A 23094-nucleotide genomic window follows, 5' to 3' on the forward strand; every position below is an offset into this window, starting at 1 on the left:
TATATGGATGTACCAAAGTATAGTGAACTGGTTTCCTATTGATGGACATTTAGTTTGCTATTAACAATGCTTTAAACATTTACTTTAAACATGCTTCATTTCATATATGTGTGAGCACATCTATAGGATAAATATATAGAACTGGAATAGGTAGGTCAGAGGGTATATCCATTCTTCATCTTTAGAAGGGAGCAGACCCTACAGACAGAATGCTGTCTGGACAAAATGTTGTATATGCTCAGTTAATATTGCTTCTCTTTTGTCCATCCTACAGTGCCTACGGATATTGTGGGCATGGGTCAGCCAATGCAGCTTGCATCTAGCTTTTTTGAGACTTCATGAATGTTGCTTTTAATATACATCTGCTCAGGGAATGAGTCTTTTAGACTTTGTTATGTGGCTGCCCTTTTCCAGAAGTAGTTTGTGTTTCAAAGATAGAAGCAGACATTTCCAAAATATCTTTCTTCTTCAAAATATCTAATTCGTTACAATTCCAGTATGTCCTTTGGCATATCATACCATGCCAAGATTAAAAACACTATCTCTGATTTTTTAAAAAATCACTAGCAGAGTGGAAAGCAGGCACTTTCTTGTAACCTTTCTCTTCTGACTAACATGCAATGTGAGTTTGCTTGGAGTGAGAGAGAGCATTCTTGATGAGCACAGAAATTTAAGCTCATCCATATTTATTCCAATGCTTGCAAATTTTCTTCAGGCTTCAGAGGCTACATCTTCTGGTTTTGACATATGACCATGTCACAAAAAGCTTGAGAGTTTTTTTTTTTTTTAATTTTCTAGTTTAAACTGAATTCTTGGTATTAGGCACATTAATATTTCATATTAGTCTGAGAGTTTTGTATTTTATCTGTATGATATCAGTTCTTAAGTGAACTTTTCTAATAGCATTCATTGTCTGAGGCATACCTTGATACTGGGTATGTAGGAAGATGGTGAAAATGAGAACAAGAGCCATGTATTAGAATATCTGTCAAGTAATTATAGCTAAATCACTGTTCTAACTAATTTATATACAGTTACTCATATATAATACAGCATCTTCCCTGTGAAATAGATGATATTCTTTTTCTCCACTTTATATATGAGCAAAGTAAAGCACAGAAAGCTAACTTACTGAGGTTGCCCCTTTAGTAAATGGCAGCACCCTGCTTTAAACCCAGGCAACCTGGCTGTAGAATCCATACTCTCTACAGTATACCTTTATTTAACAGATGTATTTTTAGTGTAGTATTTTGGTGCTCTTAAGGACTACTGAAATCTAAATGACTGTTAGCTTAGCTTCCTCTTAAGGCCTGTCTCTACATGCTCGCTCTCTTTCTCCCTTCCCCTCTCCCTCTTGCCCTCTCCCTCTCTCTCCCCCTATAAAAGCCCTATGGCCAAAGTGCTATTGTGGTACTAAATTTAGATTGTACTTTGACTCACATTTTTTTCTGGTTCTTTTTTCTTCTCCGAAGTCAGTGCCTGTTTTTCTGCCACCCTGCTCTGTCTCTTTTATCACTGCCAGTATAGTTTATTACTCTCCAGTATTGTTCTCTTTCTTTTTGAAATCTTTTTCAACTTTGTCGCCTGTTACTCATCAGTATTGTATATAGGTGGTAAACCTATTAGTGCATTCCACGCCCCACCCCCCGCCCCCACCTTGGCACAGTGAATTGAGCAGTCACATTTCTTAGATATATTTGTTTGCTCTGGTTGTCAGAGGTGGCTTCTTTATTATTGAAGGAGTTTTTGCCAGCTACTTTACTCATTCATTCTTAAATATTTACTAACCATTCCTTGGGCCAAGTTCTTTACAACTGCTAAGAAAATTGAGATTGATAAATTGTACCATGATTGGAAGACTTGGAGTCTAAAGAGGTCTTATACATATCATGATTCTAAAATTCTGCAAATTTTCAGGAACAAATTGCTCCAGTAAAATAATAATACCAGTATCTCATATTTTTATGATGATTTGTAGATATTTAAAGCTTTTTGTGTTTCCTTGCTGAAGTCAGTGGTACAATATCTAGCATATACACAAATACACACATATTAATTATATGGAAATTATAATGTAATATTATGTAATTATATGATTCAATAGAATTGTTATCTGAATACATTTTCTTAGTTCGCTTATTTTATAAGGTTTAATCAAGAAATCTCTGTAGTCTTAAATATTGGTCTTATCCTATTCAATTATTGTATGTGAATTATTTTTCTACGTAAAAAACATTTTACTCTTTTTGGATTCAAAGTTAAGACGTTTCATAAAGATTTATGCATTTAGTAGAAACTTTTTGATTACTTTCTGATATGCAAAGACTAAATGAATCACAGAAGATGAGGAATCTAAAAGGCTTGTTAGCAAGTTTTTAACATGTGCCATTGTCCTTGTAAAATTATTTTAAGCTCTATCTGTTGTCACACACTGAAAGATAACAAAGAAACAATGTGACTTTGGCTAGAGCTTATCACTTCTCAGAATAACTTTGGTGTATTATCTTTAGTGGTGTGCTAGCTTAGTTGGCCCACTTCATAATATCCATCTGAGACACCACAGATTGACTTAAGCTTTGATAACTTGCAGTTCCATGTATGTCTAATTTGGGAACTTTGAAAGTCTGGAATTCTAAAACTCTAATTTTGAAATTCTACAGTGTCTGACAACAGCTCTCTCATTTAAAAGGAAAATGGGAATAGTTCTGATATTTATAATTAATGATATGTTTATTATTTTTCTTACTAAAAATTACCAATCATAATATTTTGGCATCTTATTTGCACAAGCATTACTAGAAAGTAATCCATGAAAATAGGGTGTAACCTATCTTGAAAGTACACTCAACCTGAAGTATGAAGTTGAGGTCCTTGTTGGAATAAAATTAAACAAAGAACTAAGAGAATGAGAAATGCCCCAAAAAACAATAAAAAAGAGTAAAAGCTTGAACTCAAGGAACAAAAAGAACAAACTAATTGAAAACAGACTCACAAAGAACAGGGTGAGAGGATTACCCTACCATGTATTACTAAGGGCATGTAAAGCTAAGCGCAACGTGCACTTGGTGTTAGGAAATGTAAAATTATTTAATGCTTCTGCTAGAAAAAATCGTTCCCATCTCAGAGTTTTCTACCTAGTCTTTCTCCAGCTTAGAGCCACAGTTTTGTTTTGTTTTTTTTTTCAGTGAAGCTATTTAATTTATTAATTAAAATTTATTTAGTAAATTTATTGTGTACCTATTTTATACCAACTATTCTGCCAAATGCTAAAGATAGAAAAATTAGTAATCTGAATGAAGACTTGCTAGATTTACTGTTTGCAAGGGGCTTCGTAAACTGCTTGTGCTAAAGCAAGATTCTAATAAATTTTTGAGTGTGCAGTAAGTCAAAGGGTATTCCTTAGATTTGCCAAATCAAGGCCCTGAAATTCTCTTGAACTTAAGCTTGAAGCAAATTACTGGGTTCCATTCCCAGAGATTTTGATTCTACGAGTCAAGTCTTTCTTACCCCACAGCCCATATGTTTTACCATGGGCCCTTACTGCTTGTTCACTTCATCTCCCCAAATAAATGTAGCACCCTTGAAGGAAAGATTAATTTCTTATTCAGCTATGTGTTATCTCCTACAATACTCATAACAGAATTTTAACACAAAAGAGATGAAAAAATATGCATAAACATGAGGGATTAAATCCAGGCAACATAATGATTACCTAAGTAGTTACTTTGTCCAGTATATGACCTATAAAGGAAAAAATGGTAACAACTGAGGTTAGCTCAGAAAGGGAAATTTTCCTGTGCAGCTCAGTATAAATTGTTTTCTAAGAGGAAATGGAGGAGTAGAAGAAGAATCCTTTCCTTTTGCTTTAAGAAATATGTTTTTCATTTTCTGCAGAGGACCATTGACTTTTTTCCCCCTGTATATGAACTAATTTCTTATACACTAAGTAGGCAAAGGTATTGCATAGTAAAGTTTGCTTACTTAAAGACGTTTTTAACTCTGCCCAGTGATTTTAAAGCTTGTTGAATCATTGTTTTCAGTAACTACCTAATGCCTAAAAAGAGTATGCTTCTCTAGCCGAGATGACCCGTGGGTGAAAACAAACACTTCGATGATTATTTTTTATGTATCATTGCAGTTAACTATTTTTAGAATCTGAAGAGCTTAATCTTTTCTATAAATTATATATTCTGTTTAGTCACAACTGTTTCTTGACAGTACAATATATTCTTTAGTATAATTTTAAAATATCCACAAGTTGTCGGGTTGAGTGGCTGAGACATTTGTTTAAAGAAATGTGGGCAACATTCTTGTGGTTGGAAAAAGTAAGAAGAAAATGAAGTATTGTTTAAACGATGTTTTTAAAGCTTGTCTTATGAAATGGATTATAGCTGAAATTTAGGATCTGTTTTTAAAATAAAAATGAGAATAGACTAAATTCTAATTCCATAAATATTGTCTAAATAGCGGTCCCTTAAAGATACAGTATTAGAATTAATTTCTGATAATGCATTCTATAACCTCAGTAGAGTCTTAACTGATTGAATGAAAATAGATATAAAAATCTCTTAAATATAGCGAAGTTTACTCTAGGTAAAAAATCTTGTTTTATATATATGAATATTATATAAATCTGTCAGAATATAAAAATTTTCGTAAGAAAAATATAATAAAGAATAGAATCATAGAGAAAGAAAAGATCTTTTTTCCTTAGATTTTGTTTAATGAAATAGTGGTATTTGATATTGGCTTAAAAAAAAATTGATCTAGTTTCATATGGTGGCAAGTAAGGAAAAAGGCACATCGGGAAAAAGCATTGGCACATCTGTGATGTGGTCATGGAGCCTGGAAAGGGCAGGGCAAGCCTGGGTGACTTTAGTTTGTCTAGTTTGTGATTAGTGTATCTGGAACAGGAGGGGAGTAGCTGGAAATGTAGTGAAGGTGTGTATGTTGCTAGAAGTGTACGTTTTTGTGGGTTTCCTTTGTTTTTTTAGTATATCTAATTTTCTTATGTGATATTTGAAAGTATTAGCTGTAAATTGTCTCTCTTTATGTGTACATCACTAATGGTACTAGTTTATTTCATATTTTGAATCACCAAATGTACTTCTTAAAAGTTACTTTTATTTTTATCAAAATATTTTATACGAATAGTGTAAGAAATTAATTAAAAGCATTATCCATAACCCTCTCCCTCCCCCCCCAAAACCCCCAAAATCCAAAAAACAGCAATCTCATTTTTTGTCCCTCCTCTTACCTGGTTTCTTTCATCAGAGGCAACCAGTATTTACCTTCATACTTCTAAATAATAATCATCTGCTGACTCTTGAATTATCAGGTTACTATTCACTGACTTCCTATTTGGTGGGTGAGAATTTTACCTTACTTAGAGCTCTACTTGTCTTGCCATCTTGTCAATATCATCATTTTGGGAAGATTATTTAACAATGCCTTTTTAAAATCATATTCAATCTTTTTTTTCGTATGGAAAAATAAATATTCACTGCTGAACTAAAATTTGGGAGACTTCAGTATATCAGAATTCAGTAACAGAGTCTACCGTGTCCCATGAAGAGCACTCCTAGGTACTGTGGGCACTAAAGGAGAGTTTGTGAGCCACAGCCCCACTCATTCTACATGGATTCACTTAGTGTGCCGTTCCGGTGACCCTGGAACCCATCTCTCTTCGCCAAATCACAGAGCACTTTATGTGTTTGTTTAGTTTCTGCATATTTCCAATTGAGTGCTTATACATAAAGAAATTCAGCATTTCAGAGAGTATACAGAGACATGGCATTCGAGGAGGAATGGACTGAGTAAGCTTATGGGAAATGTGAAAATATTTTCTAAAAATACATTTACAAAAAAACTCTTCTTTCACATTTTTCATGTATTTATTTATATTGTTCCACAATGTTATCTCCGCAGATAATGTCTTTGCAATCACTTTGTCATAGAAGTCTGCGAAGAATGAGACGTCCATCTTCCCTTTTGTTATTGAATTTCTCATCTTTCTGTTGTTTTTATACAATTTTCATTGTTGTATTATTTTAAAGTAGTTAGTTGCTTTTCTTTGTGTCCCTTTTCCTGAGTACGTGCCATCATGTACTTTTAGATGGAAGATGTTCCATCAAGAGGTTACAAAATCCTTTGAGTTTAAAGTGGCTTTCAACTTAATGCCGCTGTTTTCCTTGTTCTCTGCTATTTTTTATTTAAAGCCCTTTTCTCTTTAAGAAAATATTTAATGGCTACTTTCTGTTTGTAAAACAATTACATATATATTAAAGAACATTTGAAGACACAGAAAATAAGAAACTTGTGTATCATCTAGAGAAAACAAAGTTTGGTATATGCTTTTCTGGTCTGACTACATATAGACATACACAGATTATACATTCTTTCAACACATATTTTAAGAATACAGAAGTAAACAAGATAGATAGGGTACCTGGCACCATGAAATGACTACACTAGCTAATAAAGAATACAGTCAACATATAATAACTTAATTATTTAATTATAATTTTTACAAATGCATTTAGTATAAGAACAATTTTAAGGAAGGAAATAGCATTATCACATTCATGAGCAGGTTTTGTCATTAAAAAAAATCTTGTAATATATTATAAAATACCTCTGCAATGTGCTAATATGTGTATAAAAACTCAGTTTCCAGTGTGTGTAAATTTGTCAATTACTATTTCTCCTAGGGGATTTTATAGAATTCTGTCCTAATAGAATTGAATATGAAGGTGACGAATCCTTCTGCTTTTAACTTTATCTTTAGGATATAAATTTTCCATTTAAATCTTTAACTTCTGCCACTACTGAAGTACCAGAGTAGTGAGATAGGCTGCTTATAATGAATTGGCCCATGATAATGCCCAATGATGATTACAATGTTAAGTAGATTCATTTTATAAATACAGGCAAGTGCTTTACAAATTCATGGCTGTTTAATTTATCAACTACAAGTTGTAGGTATAGTGCTAGATAATTTACATATATTACATCATTTAATTTTCAGAATATCCGGTGAAATAGGTGGTAATCTCTTTTACATACAAGAAAATTAATTCAGATAATTTAATTAATTTTGACTAACTGTTGTGAAAATAGTATTGAGATATAAATCTTGCTTGGCTCCAATTAAAATTCATGCTTTTAATTTTCTTGAAGTCATGCTCTCTCCTTGCAATGGTGAGGTAGATGATGGGAATTATTATACCCATTTCTCAAATGAGAAAAATGAGGCAAAGAAAGGCTAAGATTTCAAGTGTAATAGAAACGGCAGTGAAATAGTAGTCATCCTAATCTTTCTGAACTTCAGTTTTCCTGTCTATATATATAATAAGAGGATTCATCTATAGTAAACTCTATCCTGAAGTGTCTTGTAGTGGTGGTACCAGGAAGCCAGTGAAGTGCATTGTGAGTATCTGCCCATACTCGAACTTCAACTAGAGAAGCTGTGCTTTTGTTTATTTTATATATGAGACCCTGAAATATTCAAGTATAACTACCAAGCATCATATACTAACCTAGTTTGGGAATAAAAATTGGGACTTTCAGGTTTGATCTACTGCTTAACTTTTATTCTAGATGAGAGCATAAGTAAATCCCTTCTTATTTTTCTGTAAAATGAACTATCTAAGTCTTTTTTTGGTAGTAAAAAAATTTAATGACAAGTTATATAAATGAATATTGATCTCGATGATTGTTTTTAATAAAACCGTGTGTTGGGTTTCCTCTGCAAGTAGTTAAATGATGATTTTTTTTTTTTTTTTGTCTAGAGCATTTCAGCTATAGCAATGATATTTGAGCCTATATGTAGATATTCATGCTCACTACTTTTGTAAATGAAAGAAAATAAATTTATATCATAGAATGAGGATTAGACTAGTAGGAAATTGCAATAGTTTGACATAGAACAAGTTTTATTCTTTATCTATCAGGAAACCTGAAAAAAAATTATGATTTCGATGTTGATATTATGTAAAGTTAGTCTAGATGATCTGTTAAGATCTGTATGATTCTTTGATTTCTTAAGCCTTTACTGAGTATTTTGTCAAGTTTCAGAAACTGTCCTAGTATTCTTAGTATCCAACTTTATTGAACATAGACTACAGCAAATATCTAGGTTGCAGCAAATATTTTTGGTGACTCTGAAGTGGAAGCTGTAATTATCTGAACTTGACCTTCTATCTAGTACTATTTTTATAGGGCTGCTCTATCTCTACAAATGCTTCTTCTAAATAACTGGTTTCTTACAGTCATACTCATCAATATTTTAGCACATTTAACTGCTAGTCCTTTTCTTCAGAACTCACATAAGATACACAATTTAACAAGAAGAGCAATGAGTCATGCAACATCTTGTTTTCATAGGAACACCAAAGCATAAGCATATGCCAGTGTTTGCTTTGGGGTAGGTTTCCCTAGAAAACAGGAGATCACTGAGATGGTAAATTGCAGTTTTATGTGACAGCTGAAAACAAGGCCATGTGTGAAATCAACCAAATTCTTAGATGTTGTGCATGTCAAAACAGGAACAAAAATTATAATGCAAGTTTAATTTCCTCAAATATGGTCCCAACATTAATTGAGGTATGCAGCTCACCCACAGCCTTGGGTGTGGCCCATGAACACAGCTGCTAACTCTGATCTGTAATTACTATATTTTATTGCCATGTTTGATTGGGCCTTTGGGTTATAACCATTGATGCAAATGAGAAATATGATAGGAATCTCCTTTTCCCATTCTCTAGAGATATTTGAGGGGAAGCTTAGCACTGATGTAAGGGAACTATCAGATAAGAGGATGTGTTTTTCTCTCACTAAAGAATCTAATACAGTTCAGATTATTTGTCTTAGGAGTTAGGTATTAGTGTTTGGCTTCTCTAAATTTTCACAAGTTAATCAAATAGGGAAAAATCTCTGTCATTTAGTTCAGTTTATAAGTACTTGCTAGACAATATTGTTGTTGGAACCATACGTATGGTAGCGTATGCTCAGCACTTTTGTTCTCAGTGATTATAATTCTGTCAAAAGCAAATTTGGTGAGGTTGAGTTTTACAGACATGTCCTAGCCAGAACTCTGTGTTAACTATTATTGTTGCTAAGTCTATTTATTTTGTGCCTTTGAGGATATTATTGAATGCAGTCATTTTCAAAAGTTAAAACTAGTTTAATATTATTTTATGACTGGGCTGTTTCAGTTTAGTGAGCATTTATTGTATGACCACTGTTAGCTAGCCATCATGTTTATTATTTGGCCTATTAGGCTTCCAGATCCTTTTGATCTCTGCTTTTGGGTCAAATTAATGTTTATCAAACCGAGGCTCACTATGCATTCAATTTGAGTAAGGCATAGCATCTCCCGTTCCCCCTTTTTTGTTTTGTAAATGAATTGGACTGGAACAGAATATATATTTAATGGATTGCATGTGAAGATGTATGCCTTATTGGTTCATATTTATACTAGGTAGGTCATGATATAAAGTGGATTTCTGATTATATTTTGTGATAAAAAGTTAGAAAACAGGAGTCTATGTCAATGCTACATAATTTGCAGTCCTTGGACCCTAGGACCAATTTGAACTATTTTGTTCTAACCTACAATGAGATATATACTAAAATTGAGAATAAGCATCCAGAAATTTTTGCACAATTTGACATTGCCAGTTTTTCAGCTTTCAATCAGAGGATTTGTCCCACTGAAAGATGTAGACCAGTTTGGATGTTGTTGAACTTGCATGATGAGTCACATATGTTGTGAGTTGTGTACTGTTAGGAAGCACTATTCTAATTTATTGGATTCAAACAGTCGTGGAGGGAATTAGTTCTGTCAGGGTAATAAACTTAACTTTTGGTAAAATATGCAGAATGCGTTGCTAGTTTGCTACAGTTTCAGATTTTCTTCCTATAGTGACAGAGGTATTAGAATAGCAAATATAATTTATAATGTTTTCTATCATCTGTTTTAAAAAAAGTAATACTTTGTTAACATTGGAAAGCTTTGGAATTCTAATGTAGCTTAAATTTAACAACAAAATCCATTAAATTATCAATCAGAAATATAAGCAATATTGTCTTATTTTAGAATCAGAATTTAGCTTTTATAAAAGTAGTTTCTTAATAAAAAAAACAACGTGTTTCAGTCCTTTCTAAGTGATAGTATAAATGTGAAGTTAATCACAAATAATCTGAGAACTTTTAAAAATCAAATATTTGAACATTTACTGGCTTAAATTTTTTTTTGATCCAGATACTGTTATATTGAATACTTTGAACTAATTTAATGGGATTCAGTGATGAGGATATTGGACAAGATTCAATTTCCGAACTGTTAAATGTGAAATTAAGGATCACCTTAAGTTATTAAACAAGGATAGTCCTGGCTTTATTTATGGCTAAAATAGCTGTATTCAATAATTAATTTTTAAATTCCTTGACTCTGAGTAACTATCTCCAGATTTTAAAAAAACCTAAACCCACCCAAAATTATTTTTTAAGTGTTTAATAAATGGAAAAACCTAAGTTGAGACTAAAAAGAATGAAGTTTTTATTTCCGGGCTCTCCACACGACAGCAGACTGTTTTCCTAATAAGGCTGTGCTAACTGCTGGAATGCTTGTCTCAAATTTTATTGAAATACCTAAAAATACTCACTTTACAAAAAAATGTTTGTAATTTAATATGTTTAGCCTAGACAAGAATAGAAAAAGAGATATACTGGGAAAAGTTAGTGGCAAAATTGTGCCTATAATATTAGTAGTATAGGACAGAGAGCATATAAATGTGAACCTCAAAGAGCATTATCTTACATTTTGGACGTATGAAGAAAAAACTAGCTATTTTGCTACTTTCTATTCATATTTGTCTTGATATATATGTAAAATTTGAGGCAAGTTTTAGTCTCTTCACTTGTAAGTAGTCTAATACAGTTCAAAATATATACAGACTATTACCCAAATGAAGTACTGTGCTTAGGAATACTTTTCCATCTCACTTAGAGGAGTAAAAGACAAGGTCCTTTTAGTGGCATAAAGCAGCTTATGTGTGCTGGCTCCTGGGTATCTCTCTGGCTTCATCTCTCGCTGCTTTGCCAGCTTTTTTTCTCATTCCAGCCCCATTGGCACATTCCTGCCTCAGAGACTTTACACTTGCTATTTGATCTGCCTGCAACTCTCTACTTCAGGTCTCTGCTCAAATTTCATCTTATTATGGAGACTTTCTCTGATTCTTTTATATAAAATAAGGTGTCCTTGCCCCTGTCCTGTGTTGTTACACTCCATTGCACTCATTACCATGTAACATACTTTGCTTGTTTTTAGTCTGCCTGCCTCTTTCAAATAGAACGTAAGCACCTTTTAAGTGGGGATTTTTGTCTGTTTTATTCATTGCCAGTACTCCCTCTTCTGCAACAGAGCCTGCTCTGTTAGGGGCTCAATAAATATTTGTGGAATAAATTAATGAAATAATTTAAGGAAAAAATATAGCAGTGTTGCCCTTGAACTTGAAGTGACATTGGGTATAATACATATTGGTCAAGAACGAGAAGGTGCTTGATTAAAAATATTTACGGTAATATAGAAAGTCATACTAATCATAACAAATCTGGTAGTTGACAGGAGCTAGATTCTGACTAGAACATAAGGGTATGTGTTTATAAAAGTGCAGACTGCTTCAAAAAGAATCGAACACTAAAAATGTATCATTCACTGACTGTGTGTGTATATATATATATGCACATACATACATACATACCTACATACATACTTACATACATACCTACTTACCTACCTACCTACCTAGGTACTTCATTTGGTAAGAAAGTTGAGTCCAAATCTCAAATTAAAGATTAAATCTAAATACAGTGTTGAACAATAGTCTGTATATATTTTGAACTGTATAAGCCTACTTACTAATGAAGAAGAGAATCTAAAACTTGCCTCAAATTTTACATATATATCAAGACAAACTAGGTAGGTAGGTAGGTAGGTAGGTAGGTAGATAGATAGATAGATAGATAGATAGATAGATAGATAGATAGATAGATAGATAATGTCTTCATTGACTAGGTATATATGAATGTATAGCCAAAACCAAATAGAAAAGGTACCATCATGGTATTTCTGTAATTTTATATGCTCAGTATACACCCCTCGATCACAGGATATTCATCAGACCTGTAGTCTGAATCAATCTGGATTATTGGTAGCATATCACCTTCAATAGTTGTAACAGGGAATATGATGCCATTTTATTTTCTCAAGATCACGAGGAACAGGAGATATAAACAGGCTTTGACACAAACCCACAAGAAGATCCTGTGATGTGTTATCTTGGGATCTGCTAATTTCAGAACTTGGTTGTTATTTTAAACAAAACAGCCAATTTAGCACCATAGGTGATGTTCATTAAGGAACTTCCAGCCCCATCCTGCTGGAAAATGAAGTTATTAGAGAATTCTTATTGCTATGGGGGAAAATTCTGCTCTTCTTTGGAAAAATAAGGAAGAATAGACCAAAGGCTCTTGTTTCTGTGTTTTTGCATGTTAATTAAGCTTTAAGTGAGAATTTTCTGAAGTTTATTTATGTGCATATTACTCAATTTGTAAAATGTGCACTTTCTTTAGATAAAGAGATGGGTAGATAGATACTTTACATATATTATCTATCTCTATATATCTCTGTATTAACTGCATATATACCTATATGTATGTTTTATAATGAGTAATTTCTGTGTTTACATGAATTAAATCAAATAACATTCTATAAATAATGTGATTGAAATGAATAGTTATTAGTTAATAGAAAGTTAACAGTTATTAATTGTTTGAAACCATTTCTCTATGGAGTTTTTTTACCAAAATTACTTTTGTGACTTGCACTTTGTTTGATATTATTCATAGAAACAAACAGTGTTAGGGCTGCATATACAGCATCTGGAGGAGCTAGGTTTAAATCCTGGTTCTGCTATTTTCAACTTCTAAGTTGTGGTTAGATTATTTACCCTATTTTAGCTTTTGTTTCCTGTATTTAAAATGAGAACAGTACTACTTTCTCAGGAAGAATAAATGAGATAATTTATGTAATGGACCAAATGAAATTATTGCCAGTTGGTGGGTACTCAGTAAGTGCTATTTTCTCATCCATTTCTAGTTTGTTGTTTTTCTTGTTTTCTCTTGAAACTTACCTTGATAGATAATTTAGTTTGAATATAAGCAGTATACAATCAGAAACAGAATAATTTCCACAACTCCAGGGTCAAATTTTCTACATAAGGAGTAGGAAAGTAATACCCATCATTGCTTACTTTGTGCCAGTTGCTCTGCTAGGAGTGTTGCCTACATGACCTCATTCCCTCCTCAAAACAATTCTGCCTGGGAAGGATTACTATCCCCATTGTACCAACAAAGAAAACTTCAGAGTAGCCAATTAATTTTGTTGGTAACCTAGACTTGCAACCTTCATGTAACTGTTTCTCCTATTTGTTAAGAATTCCGCTGTCAATGAAGAACAGAATCTAACAGAAAGCCTGAATATGAAAGCTAGGCTCTGTCTCTTTAGGGCTCTTAAGCTTTTCCTAAAAGGAATAAAGAAATAAGTAGACAAACATCAGGTTATGAATTGTGCCTGCTTGTACTACTTTTATCCTATGCTCCAGCATCTGACCCTTATCAGGGTTTTCCTGAAGCAGTTTTATATGCACTGCTAGAAGTCTGTGAAAATCCAATTATATATATGGTTTATTATTGATGTCTGCTCTCCTAATGTGAATCTTAACCACATTTGTTGTTCAAGGGCATTTTAATAGTGTTATGAAAGAGCCAGAAAAATGTAGGTGTATAAATGAGACTCCTAATTTTTCACAGGCAGATTATTTGCTTTGCAAACTCCATTATTTTCATATTAGCAATGAAATATTATGTTGATAAATATTTTTTTCTCAACCTTACTGGAGCTAGCAGAGTAGATATATTAAACAGGAATAATTACTTTTGTGCCCAAAGGAAGATGTAAACCTCATAGGTTTTCAGAGAATGTAGCTCTGTTTATATCAATCCTAAAAGTATTATAACCCATGCCTACTGTGAAATAAAGTATAGAGGTTTGGTTGAAAAGAATGAGAAAGAAAGAAATTATGCTTTCCAGCTTCTCTTATAGAATGCAGACTGCGTCCTTTTTAGTTGTTTAGATTTTTTTTAAAAAAACAATTACATACTAATAGTTCCATTTCTAATATGTAGAAGCAGAAAATGAGAGAGATTTTAGCCTTCATGTTTTCTCAAATGAACTGAGGTGCCGAATAGCAGACTTAAAAATAGTGCTTAAATGTCATCCTTAATCTCATAATATTAAACCTCTTCCTTCACTAAATTTCAGTATCAGGGTGGTTTGGAAGTTCAGATGGATCATTCAATTGCAAGCAGTATGAGGTAGAGGAGATAAAAGAAATTGAAAAGTAGTGTCCCACAACCACAGATTGAATAATGAGAAGCTAACCTCATTTCTTATACCTATCAGTGTCTGAACAGACTGTAATTAGGGGTGTTTGATTTTGCAGAATGATTATGAAGTTTAGGGTCCCAAAAAGCCATGGTCATGTAGGATTATTTTCAGGAAGGTTTGTTATAATCAAAACTATAGAATGATCTAAACCAGGGGTTGGCAAATTATGACTTACAGATAAAACTTAGCCTCTTCACCTGTTTTTATAAAGTTCATTGGAGCACAATCATGCTCACTCATTTACATTTTGTCTGTTATTTTTCTTGGTATAGTAGCAGCGCTGAGTAGTTGAATCAAGATCCTGTGACCTAAAAAGCCTAAAATACTGACTGGCCTTTTACTGTAAAGTTTGCCATTCCTTTTCTTTTTCTTTTTCTTTTTTTTTTTTTTAGACGAGGCAACCCTTGGTTGACCTCACAGATTGCAAGGACCTTGTCAGCTTGCAATCCTTTATTTTTTATTATTATTTTTTTTTATTTTTTACGCCTACAGCACCCGGTCTTCCTAGGTGGTCTCCCATCCATGTAGTAACCAGGCCCGACCCTGCTTAGCTTCCATGATCAGCCGGGATCGGGCTTGTTCAGGGCGGCATGGCTGTAGGCCATTTCTTAACAATGGGGCATATAAAATAGATTCTTCATATACCCTTTATTGAAACAGTATTTTCTGTAAAAGAATTTTACCAGTAATAAGAATGAAATAAAATAGATTCCTCATATACCCTTTATTGAAACAGTATTTTCTGTAAAAGAATTTTACCAGTAATAAGAATGAAATATCCTGAACTTTGGAATTCTTTTTATTTAACTTGAACATATCTAAAATATTATACAACCACTTCAACATTCTTTTCGATAGAAATTATTTTATAAATACTAGTTAGAAAAATGCATTTTTTCCCCCTTAAATGATCCTGAGGTTATTTTGAATGTGGACAGGAGGCATCATGGATAGATGAAATTTTCTGCTCTGATAAAAATGTTCTTGTAGAAATAATGTTGAGTAAAAATAAATTTCCATCTAAAATCAAGTAGAATAGTTTGACTGGACTTAAAGTCCTGTACTGGACTTTGCATTTATCACTTCTGAAACTATCTTCTTTAGTGGCTTATTATCTGTCTCTTTCATTAGATGGAGATTTCAGGCTGGGGCTTTCTTTGACTTGTCTTCCACCGTATTCCCAAACCCTGGAACAGTACTAACAGCTCAATAAATGTTGACGACTGGGCAGATGAAAGGATGCTCTTAAGTGAAGGATGTAAAGTAATATGTAAAACTGTCACCAAAACTAGTTATTAAAATTGATCAGTATTCATTTGCATTTCTGAAGATCTTGATAGAATTGAATTGGTGAACTTCAGCCACAGAAAATAAAGCAGCACATCATGAGAGGAAGAAGTATTTGTTAATTTGTTGGCTCTTATTGGGTGAGATGGATATATTACAGGGAAGATAATGTGGACATTGGTGTTAAACTTTTTACTAGTCCAAGTTATTTGACATCTAGGCTTTATTTTTGAAACTTAAGTGATATATTATATATAAGGCCTTTAATTTAGTGTTGAACCTCTCCTAAGACCCCAATAAATGGTAGCTGTAATGCTGACGGTTATGTTCTCATTATTTATATAATGGGAAATATTTTATTTTAAATTTAGCCTAATGCTCCCTTGTCTACTTCCCTTCCTCCCCTCTGCATTTTTTTTTCTCCTTGAAAATAGTATACCATGTGAATTAGGGAAGCTCATAGGAGTCCTTTCTTCTTCCTCCCATCCCTCTCTCCTTCTCTGGCTTGATTTACAACTGGTTGATGAAAATTTCTTCTGAAACCCCGTCAACTGTTATGACCTCCAAAAAACGATCTTTACAACAAGAGCTGTCACCTTTACCAGGGGAAGTCATTATCAAGTGATAACTGCCTGTACTGGACTTTTCAGAGCCTTATCCACTTTTAAACCCAGCTCAAACAGAGGGGACCCCAGGTGGTTTGATGGACTAGAGTAATTCCCTTGCTTCCGTCGTCTTACCTTCTTTTTCCTACTCTTTAAAGTCTGCCCAGTTTGGGGTTATTTCTTTTTCTCTAGTGGAAAAAATATACTTTGTTAGTTCCCATTGTAAGATAGGGAAGATGTAAAGAATGAGAAAGAGGAAAAGAAAGAAAGACAGAAAAAGAAAGGGAAGAAAAGAAAGAAAAGCAAGTGAAACCATGTGTATGACTGCATGTGCATATGGTGAGTATAATCTTTTATAAACTAAAAGGTGCTATAATATGCTGATATATAACTTTTTTACTTTTGCTAATGGAAAATATAATCTACATAGTCTCAAATTATTTAGAAAAAAGTCTGATACATTGCCATAAGTGATTTAGGTTTGAGTTTTTAGGAAAGTAAACTGACTGGAAGTACAATAAAATATAGGGGAATTGTTTAAAGAGACATCCTTCTGCACACTTGAATGCTCACTTTTTCCCTTCTGGACTTGCTTTGTTATTGCAAATTGACAACTTTGCAATTAAAGTGATTAATGATGTACCCTAGTGTTTATGGGTCCTGAGGTCACTGAGCCCAAAGATGGCTATACTGTGGGAAACTTAGATAAAGCTCATCTCACAGAAGGTGAACTAAGAATCCTCCTCTTTTCTGTATGGTTGTTTATGAGTTAAGTATCTTAAATATGATTGAAGCAGTCACCAATACATAATAAATATTGTGAATAATATTTATCAGTCTAGTTCTGTTGCTTAATTCCTCATTCTTAAACACTAATGTGAACATTCATTAGCTACTTTATTAATTAAAAACTTGTTATTTTAAAAAGTAGTATTAGAAAATGCATCAATTAGTGAAAAATACAACTTAAATATAACACCATTAAATATAACACCATGTTCCTAAGGTGCAGTTCTGATTGATTCCTCTAAATCTTGCCCTTGATAGAGCTGTTGCTTATTTACAACATATTTCCTATACATTATTCTAACCAGAGCATCACAATTCTAGTTTCTAATACGATCTGTTATAACTTAGAACTCCTTTCAACTGTTCAGCCAGAGGTTCTGGTTGTAATGCATCAGGGATTTTTATTTTGGATACTGCTCCTACAAAAATTAATCAACTTTCAGAATAGATTGTTCTAACCACACTGACAGCTTTGTTCTTTGAATTCTGTGAGCTAAGGATAGCACTGGGCCAAGGCACTAGGCTCTCACCATCATGGCTTACTCCCATACAGTGGCTTTGCACTAAGCAAAGAGAGAACAATAAGCGAATTGTTGAGTCTGTGGCACTAAGCCATTGCCAAGATCTCCGCTGGTTTGAAACACACTACACAAAAGTGATTTGTGATGATCACTGTGGTTGAAAGGGAAATATGTTATCCTATTGTATATTTCCCAGCATTTGAGGAGAAAAATGTAGGAATAATTTTTAATAATTACACCTGTTTTTAAAACTTTCTTTAAAATCTTTGCAAAATTATTCACTTTTAAGTACTCTATGACATTTCCAAGGTAAAGGAGCAGATGCTCAATATAATATTTTTCTTAAAAATAAAAAACAACTATAAAATTTTACTTTTGAGGAATAGTTTTTCTTATTTGTATGTTAGGACTTTCTCCCCCACGGACTATAGGAAATATGTACATTGATTAAATTATGCTCATAGTCTTTGGATAATTTATTGAACAAAGCTCAAGAAAGCACTAGTTTGATAAGAAAGATGTTCTATACAATTAAAGGTTTCGAGGATTTTATGGACTGTAATATTTCTTCCCCTTAATTTTAGCTGCATATAGGAGACCTAAGTAAACATTTCAAACTTACAGAGATGTAATTTCTTTAAAATATCATTTCCCAGAGGGATTTTCCTCTTCCTAACTTGAGTCTTGAAAAATGCTCCCTAAATAAATGAATATTTTAAATAAATGAGTATTCCATACTTCAGATAGGTATGGACAACAATGCATAGTATTTTCTTCTGTAGGTATTTAAAGACTCTGAGAGTCCTGTGATTAAGATGCTCATGTAACTCTAACTTCAAGTTTCTCAAATATCATTGGTAACAATGTTTTTTTTTGGTGGTTGTTTGTTTCGTGGCTTGGAAAGTAGCTTTTATGAAGGGTGCGTTGAGATATAGTGTTACTTATTATAAAATGCAGCACATGTATGTTGCATAAAATATGGAAAACATACAAAAGAGAAAAAAAACAAACATCATTAATATGGAGGCTCTATTAAAATGATGTGTTTCTATCCACTTTTTTCTATGCACTGATCATGTTGTACATGCTATTTTATGTCATCTTTTTCCAATTAACCTGATAAAGTAAGCATGTTATCATGCAATTCATTTTTTTTCTAAGAATGATTTAATCATTGTATACCAATTCATCATGTGGTTATATTGCAGTTAACAATTTTCTTGTAGGTTTAATTGGTTGTTTACATTTTTTCACTATTATAAGTTACACTGTAAGGAAGAAATATTTTTACACATAAAAACTTTTCCATATTTCAGATTATTTTCATAACAATAAATTCCCAGAACTTGATTAATATATAAAAAAGCATGAGTTTTCTTCAATGCTTTTCATAAACTAATGCCAAATTATTTTCCAAAAGAGCTATAATGATACATAGTTATTCCAGTAATATATAGAGTAGTCTCACAAGCATTATGTAGTAACATTAAAAAAAAAAATCTTTACATATTTCAAAGTAAAGGTGATCTTTTAATTTCATTATTCTATAATTAGTAAAGTTTGATTTTTTTAAAAAAACTGGTTTTACTGCTATTTATTAATTTTGTAGATTTTATTTGTCATGTATTAAAAATTTTCTGAACCATGATAGTTTGTGTCATACAAGTATGTAATTACATTTATAAGATTTACATAGTCTACTGATCTTTTAAAATGTAATTAATGCATGTTATAGATTTTATGTACCTTATATGTGTTTCAGCTGTTTTTCTAAATATTTTTAATGCGGACAGGTTAACTTCTTTTTACTCCAAAAAGCGAAATAACACACAAAAATGAAGGCCATTTTAAACAGAATCATTAAAAAATTGCATGACTTAAATTGTGAGCTCCCGTAAATATTCAAACAGAGGTCAAACAAATAACCTAATTGGCATATGATAAAGTAACTCTAAGGAAACTTCTAAGTATCAGTGATTCCATGACTCATTTGGTGGTTATTTAAATATTTAAACCAATAGAACTAATGTTTAGTACATCTAGGGTTAACTGTTTTATTTGACATTTAACTATAAGCTAGTCTGCTTTTTTTTTTTTTATTTTGTATAAAACGTTGGTGTTTTTAATATGTAACAGACTCAATCATGGGAATTTGAGGGCCTGTTGCAGTTCTTTTCTCTGACTGCTTGTCTTAATTCATGTCACTGCACTTGTGAGACCTTATCAGAAGGAAGCAGGGCAAACAGATTGAAGTTTCAGATTTTAAAATTTTTTCTGTGAATCCGGAATTTCAAGTAGTATTTTTGTAGAACTTTCAATTCTCAAAGTGTGTTAGGACTCATTAACATTCTATGCTTTTTCAATAAAGTAAGATGTCAAACTACAAAATTAGTGAAAACTATTCTGTGGCTTTTGTTATTGTTGCTAACGCTGTTTAAATAAGAACGAATATCTAGAAAAAACTAAAGAGTTTGTTTTCATAGCATGAACATATGCATTTTATTCTGTTCGGAAGCCTAGTGACTGTTACACATCATGTTCCTTTTTATAAATTGTTTTTATGTTGCTAGAAGAGCTTCATGGACCTTTAAGGATCCAAATGGAAAAAGATACCATCCTCTCTATTATGGCAAACTGTCCATAATGTCTAGGGTGGTTTTAATTCACAGATCCTTTATGATTTACATATTGTGAAATTTTAATGAAACGAAGATGGCACTATTCTGTACTCAAAGTTGTTTCCTTTGCTTGTTATAATAACCCTCCAAGCTAAAAGAAATTTGAGCATACAAGTGGAAAGTCTATTTGAGAATACACATGAAAAGTTAGGCAACTGCAGAGTATAATTTTGTGTAGCAGTAACCACATATTACAGCCTCTCATTAGGTTAGCCAGTTATTCAATCGGTGCTTGCCCTAGCTAACCAAATTAGTTTGGAAAATTCAGTTGCTGCTAAAAATGTTGTTTGGAAGTTCATTACTAGATTATGCTCATAGAGACCTATGCTAGCATCTTCTGTTGGTGATATGTTTGTTGTCTCTATAAGTAAAATGATCTCATGGTTTGTAGTTTAAAGTTATCACTTGTTATTTACGTACAATGGTTATATTTCTTAAATTCTGCACTTGATGTCTTATCTTCAGGCTTGTGTGGTATAAGAGGAGTCAGATTGCTTCTGGCATTATTAAATACAACATGTACCTTAATACTGGATAGTCTTTAAATCATTAGAACCTTTCTCAGTCATTTAGTTACTGCCTTTGACTATAGCCAGTATATTGTTATAAGAACTGTTAGCCTTAGCTCCATCCTAGTAAGTAATTTACTTTAACTTTGAACTTCCTTATATGAAAAATAAGGATAACAATAGTTGTCACTCGGTTATTTGTCATGATTGTTTGAGATAATTGCTCTAGATCAATTATTGTTACTATTTGTGCAGCACACTAACCAAAGGGACAGTAATAAGACTAAAATATATATTAAAAATAATTAATTTGAATTTGGAAATAGTCCAGTCCTGTGCATGGATTTTTGTCCTGTCCTTGTTTTCTCCTTTCATTACTGATGACCTAGTACATGTCAGGCACAGTGCTGATACTGGGACTCAAATGGTACATGGTATGGTCATCACCTTGACTGAAATGACAGCCTAATGGGAGAACTTACAGTTTAGTTTTAGCATAACAAGTAATTAACTTGCAGACACATTTAAGAATATAAATACTCATTTGGTGACCCAGTTCAACCAGAATTTATTCAGTATCTTCACAAAGATACCCAATATCTTATAGACATATTCATGGATTTTAGAAGAAAAGGCAGATACTATTGGAGATTGAGATTCAGATGAGATATTTTGGGAACCACTCAAGGATCAGAAAGTCATGTTTATTATATATTGTCCCTTTGGATAAGGAATAGCTTTAATTTAAAGATTAATTATGAGTACATTAACAAACAGGTTTGGTGTTTGTCTTTCCAATTTGAGTATGTAGAGCACAAATACCTAGTGTGTAAGAGTATTGGATCTTGCAGCTTTTTGAGTTCCATGAACTGATTAGTAGATTGTGAATAGTCAAAACCATGAATTATGAAACTAAATTCTGTTGATTTAGCATATGTTAAGGTATACAACGTTAAGATTAAATTAATAAGAAATTTGCAAGTTTATAAAAATTCATGTTTTTTCCCCCCTTTTCTCTCTCTTTTTTCTTCCTAGAGCATCTGCTACACCCAGGCCCGAGCCGGTTCCTGTTCAAAAGGTGTGTTTCTTATCTTGTATCACTAGGGTACCATCTGATAGTCCCTTCTGATTGCCTTTAATTTGCATTCCTTTCTCAGGCCATACTGACAATTTATTGTTTCAGTATAATTTACCTCATTTCTGTCCCTTTAAAGATGACAGAGGAAAATTGAAATCAACACATACAGAATTACTATCTGTAATTATACATATTTTATGAAACATTATTCCATTGACATATATTATCAATAACTTATGCCCAAATTTCTTACATTCACTTTTAATTTGCCTATCTTTATTCACATATTCTAAAGAGAATAAATAAGTAGTTACTGCAAATGAATATCACAGTGTCTTTAGTAACTTTTTATTAATAATAATAAATTTTAAATTACATTTTCAGAGTATTTTTGGATTAGGTTATTGGCAAATGCCTCGTTTTTTTCATATATATATCCTTAAGTTATCCTAAACCATTATTCATATACATCTGGTTTATTCTTTTGGGGGTTTTCTTTTTTCTTTTACTTGTGTCTTTCCATTGAATTACTGATATTGATTTGCTGAGATATCCACCCCCCTCAGCTTTATTATCTTTATAAGATTAATTTAGACTAACTTTGTTTTCTTAAAATTAAACATAATAGAGCCACCACTACATGCTTTTTAAAATTTTTTATTGTTTTTCATCCAGGATGGTAGGGTGAGTAGGGATTTCTTCTTGAATGTCATAGAAGCTCAACCTGTTTTGCTTTTTTTTAAAAAAAACTTTGCACTTGCTTTGGAATAGGGATTTACAAACACATTCTGTTAATATTAGGAGGAACTGTTCTTTCTTACTAGTTATTTTTTCTTTGGCTTATAGCAGTGAAGAAACGTCTAAGATAATTTTTTTCTCTCATGAAACTATTAAATATTTATTTTGGAAAAGGGAAAGAATTTTACTCCTGTTAATTCCCTGAATGATATCTTAAAACATTCCAGAGAGAGAAACTCGTAGATTGCAGGAAAGGGAAAGGATGGATTTTGTTTTGTTAATTCACTTGCTTTTTCGTAGATTTTTTTAAAAGCAGTTTCTTGATTCAAAATAATTAATTAGAATGTGCACATTTCTGAGTTAGATGAAAATGATCT

At 32.5% G+C, this 23094-nt stretch overlaps 1 protein-coding gene and 1 pseudogene across 6 annotated transcripts in view; one reads left to right on the forward strand and one right to left on the reverse strand.

Moving 5' to 3' along the window:
- Positions 1-23094, forward strand: part of PDLIM5 (PDZ and LIM domain 5) — a 181553-nt gene that overhangs the window by 81401 nt on the left and 77058 nt on the right. For all 6 annotated transcript variants that reach the window (XM_039845740.1, XM_039845739.1, XM_039845735.1 and 3 more), the window contains exon 4: positions 21937-21979. In XM_039845740.1, the coding sequence (XP_039701674.1) occupies positions 21937-21979 (43 nt within the window). The remainder of the gene's footprint in view (positions 1-21936; positions 21980-23094) is intronic.
- Positions 14996-15114, reverse strand: LOC120588498 (uncharacterized; annotated as a pseudogene).

Source organism: Pteropus medius, unplaced genomic scaffold, assembly GCF_902729225.1.
Source record: "Pteropus medius unplaced genomic scaffold, Ma_sr-lr_union100, whole genome shotgun sequence".
NCBI classification, from domain to species: Eukaryota; Metazoa; Chordata; class Mammalia; order Chiroptera; family Pteropodidae; genus Pteropus; species Pteropus medius.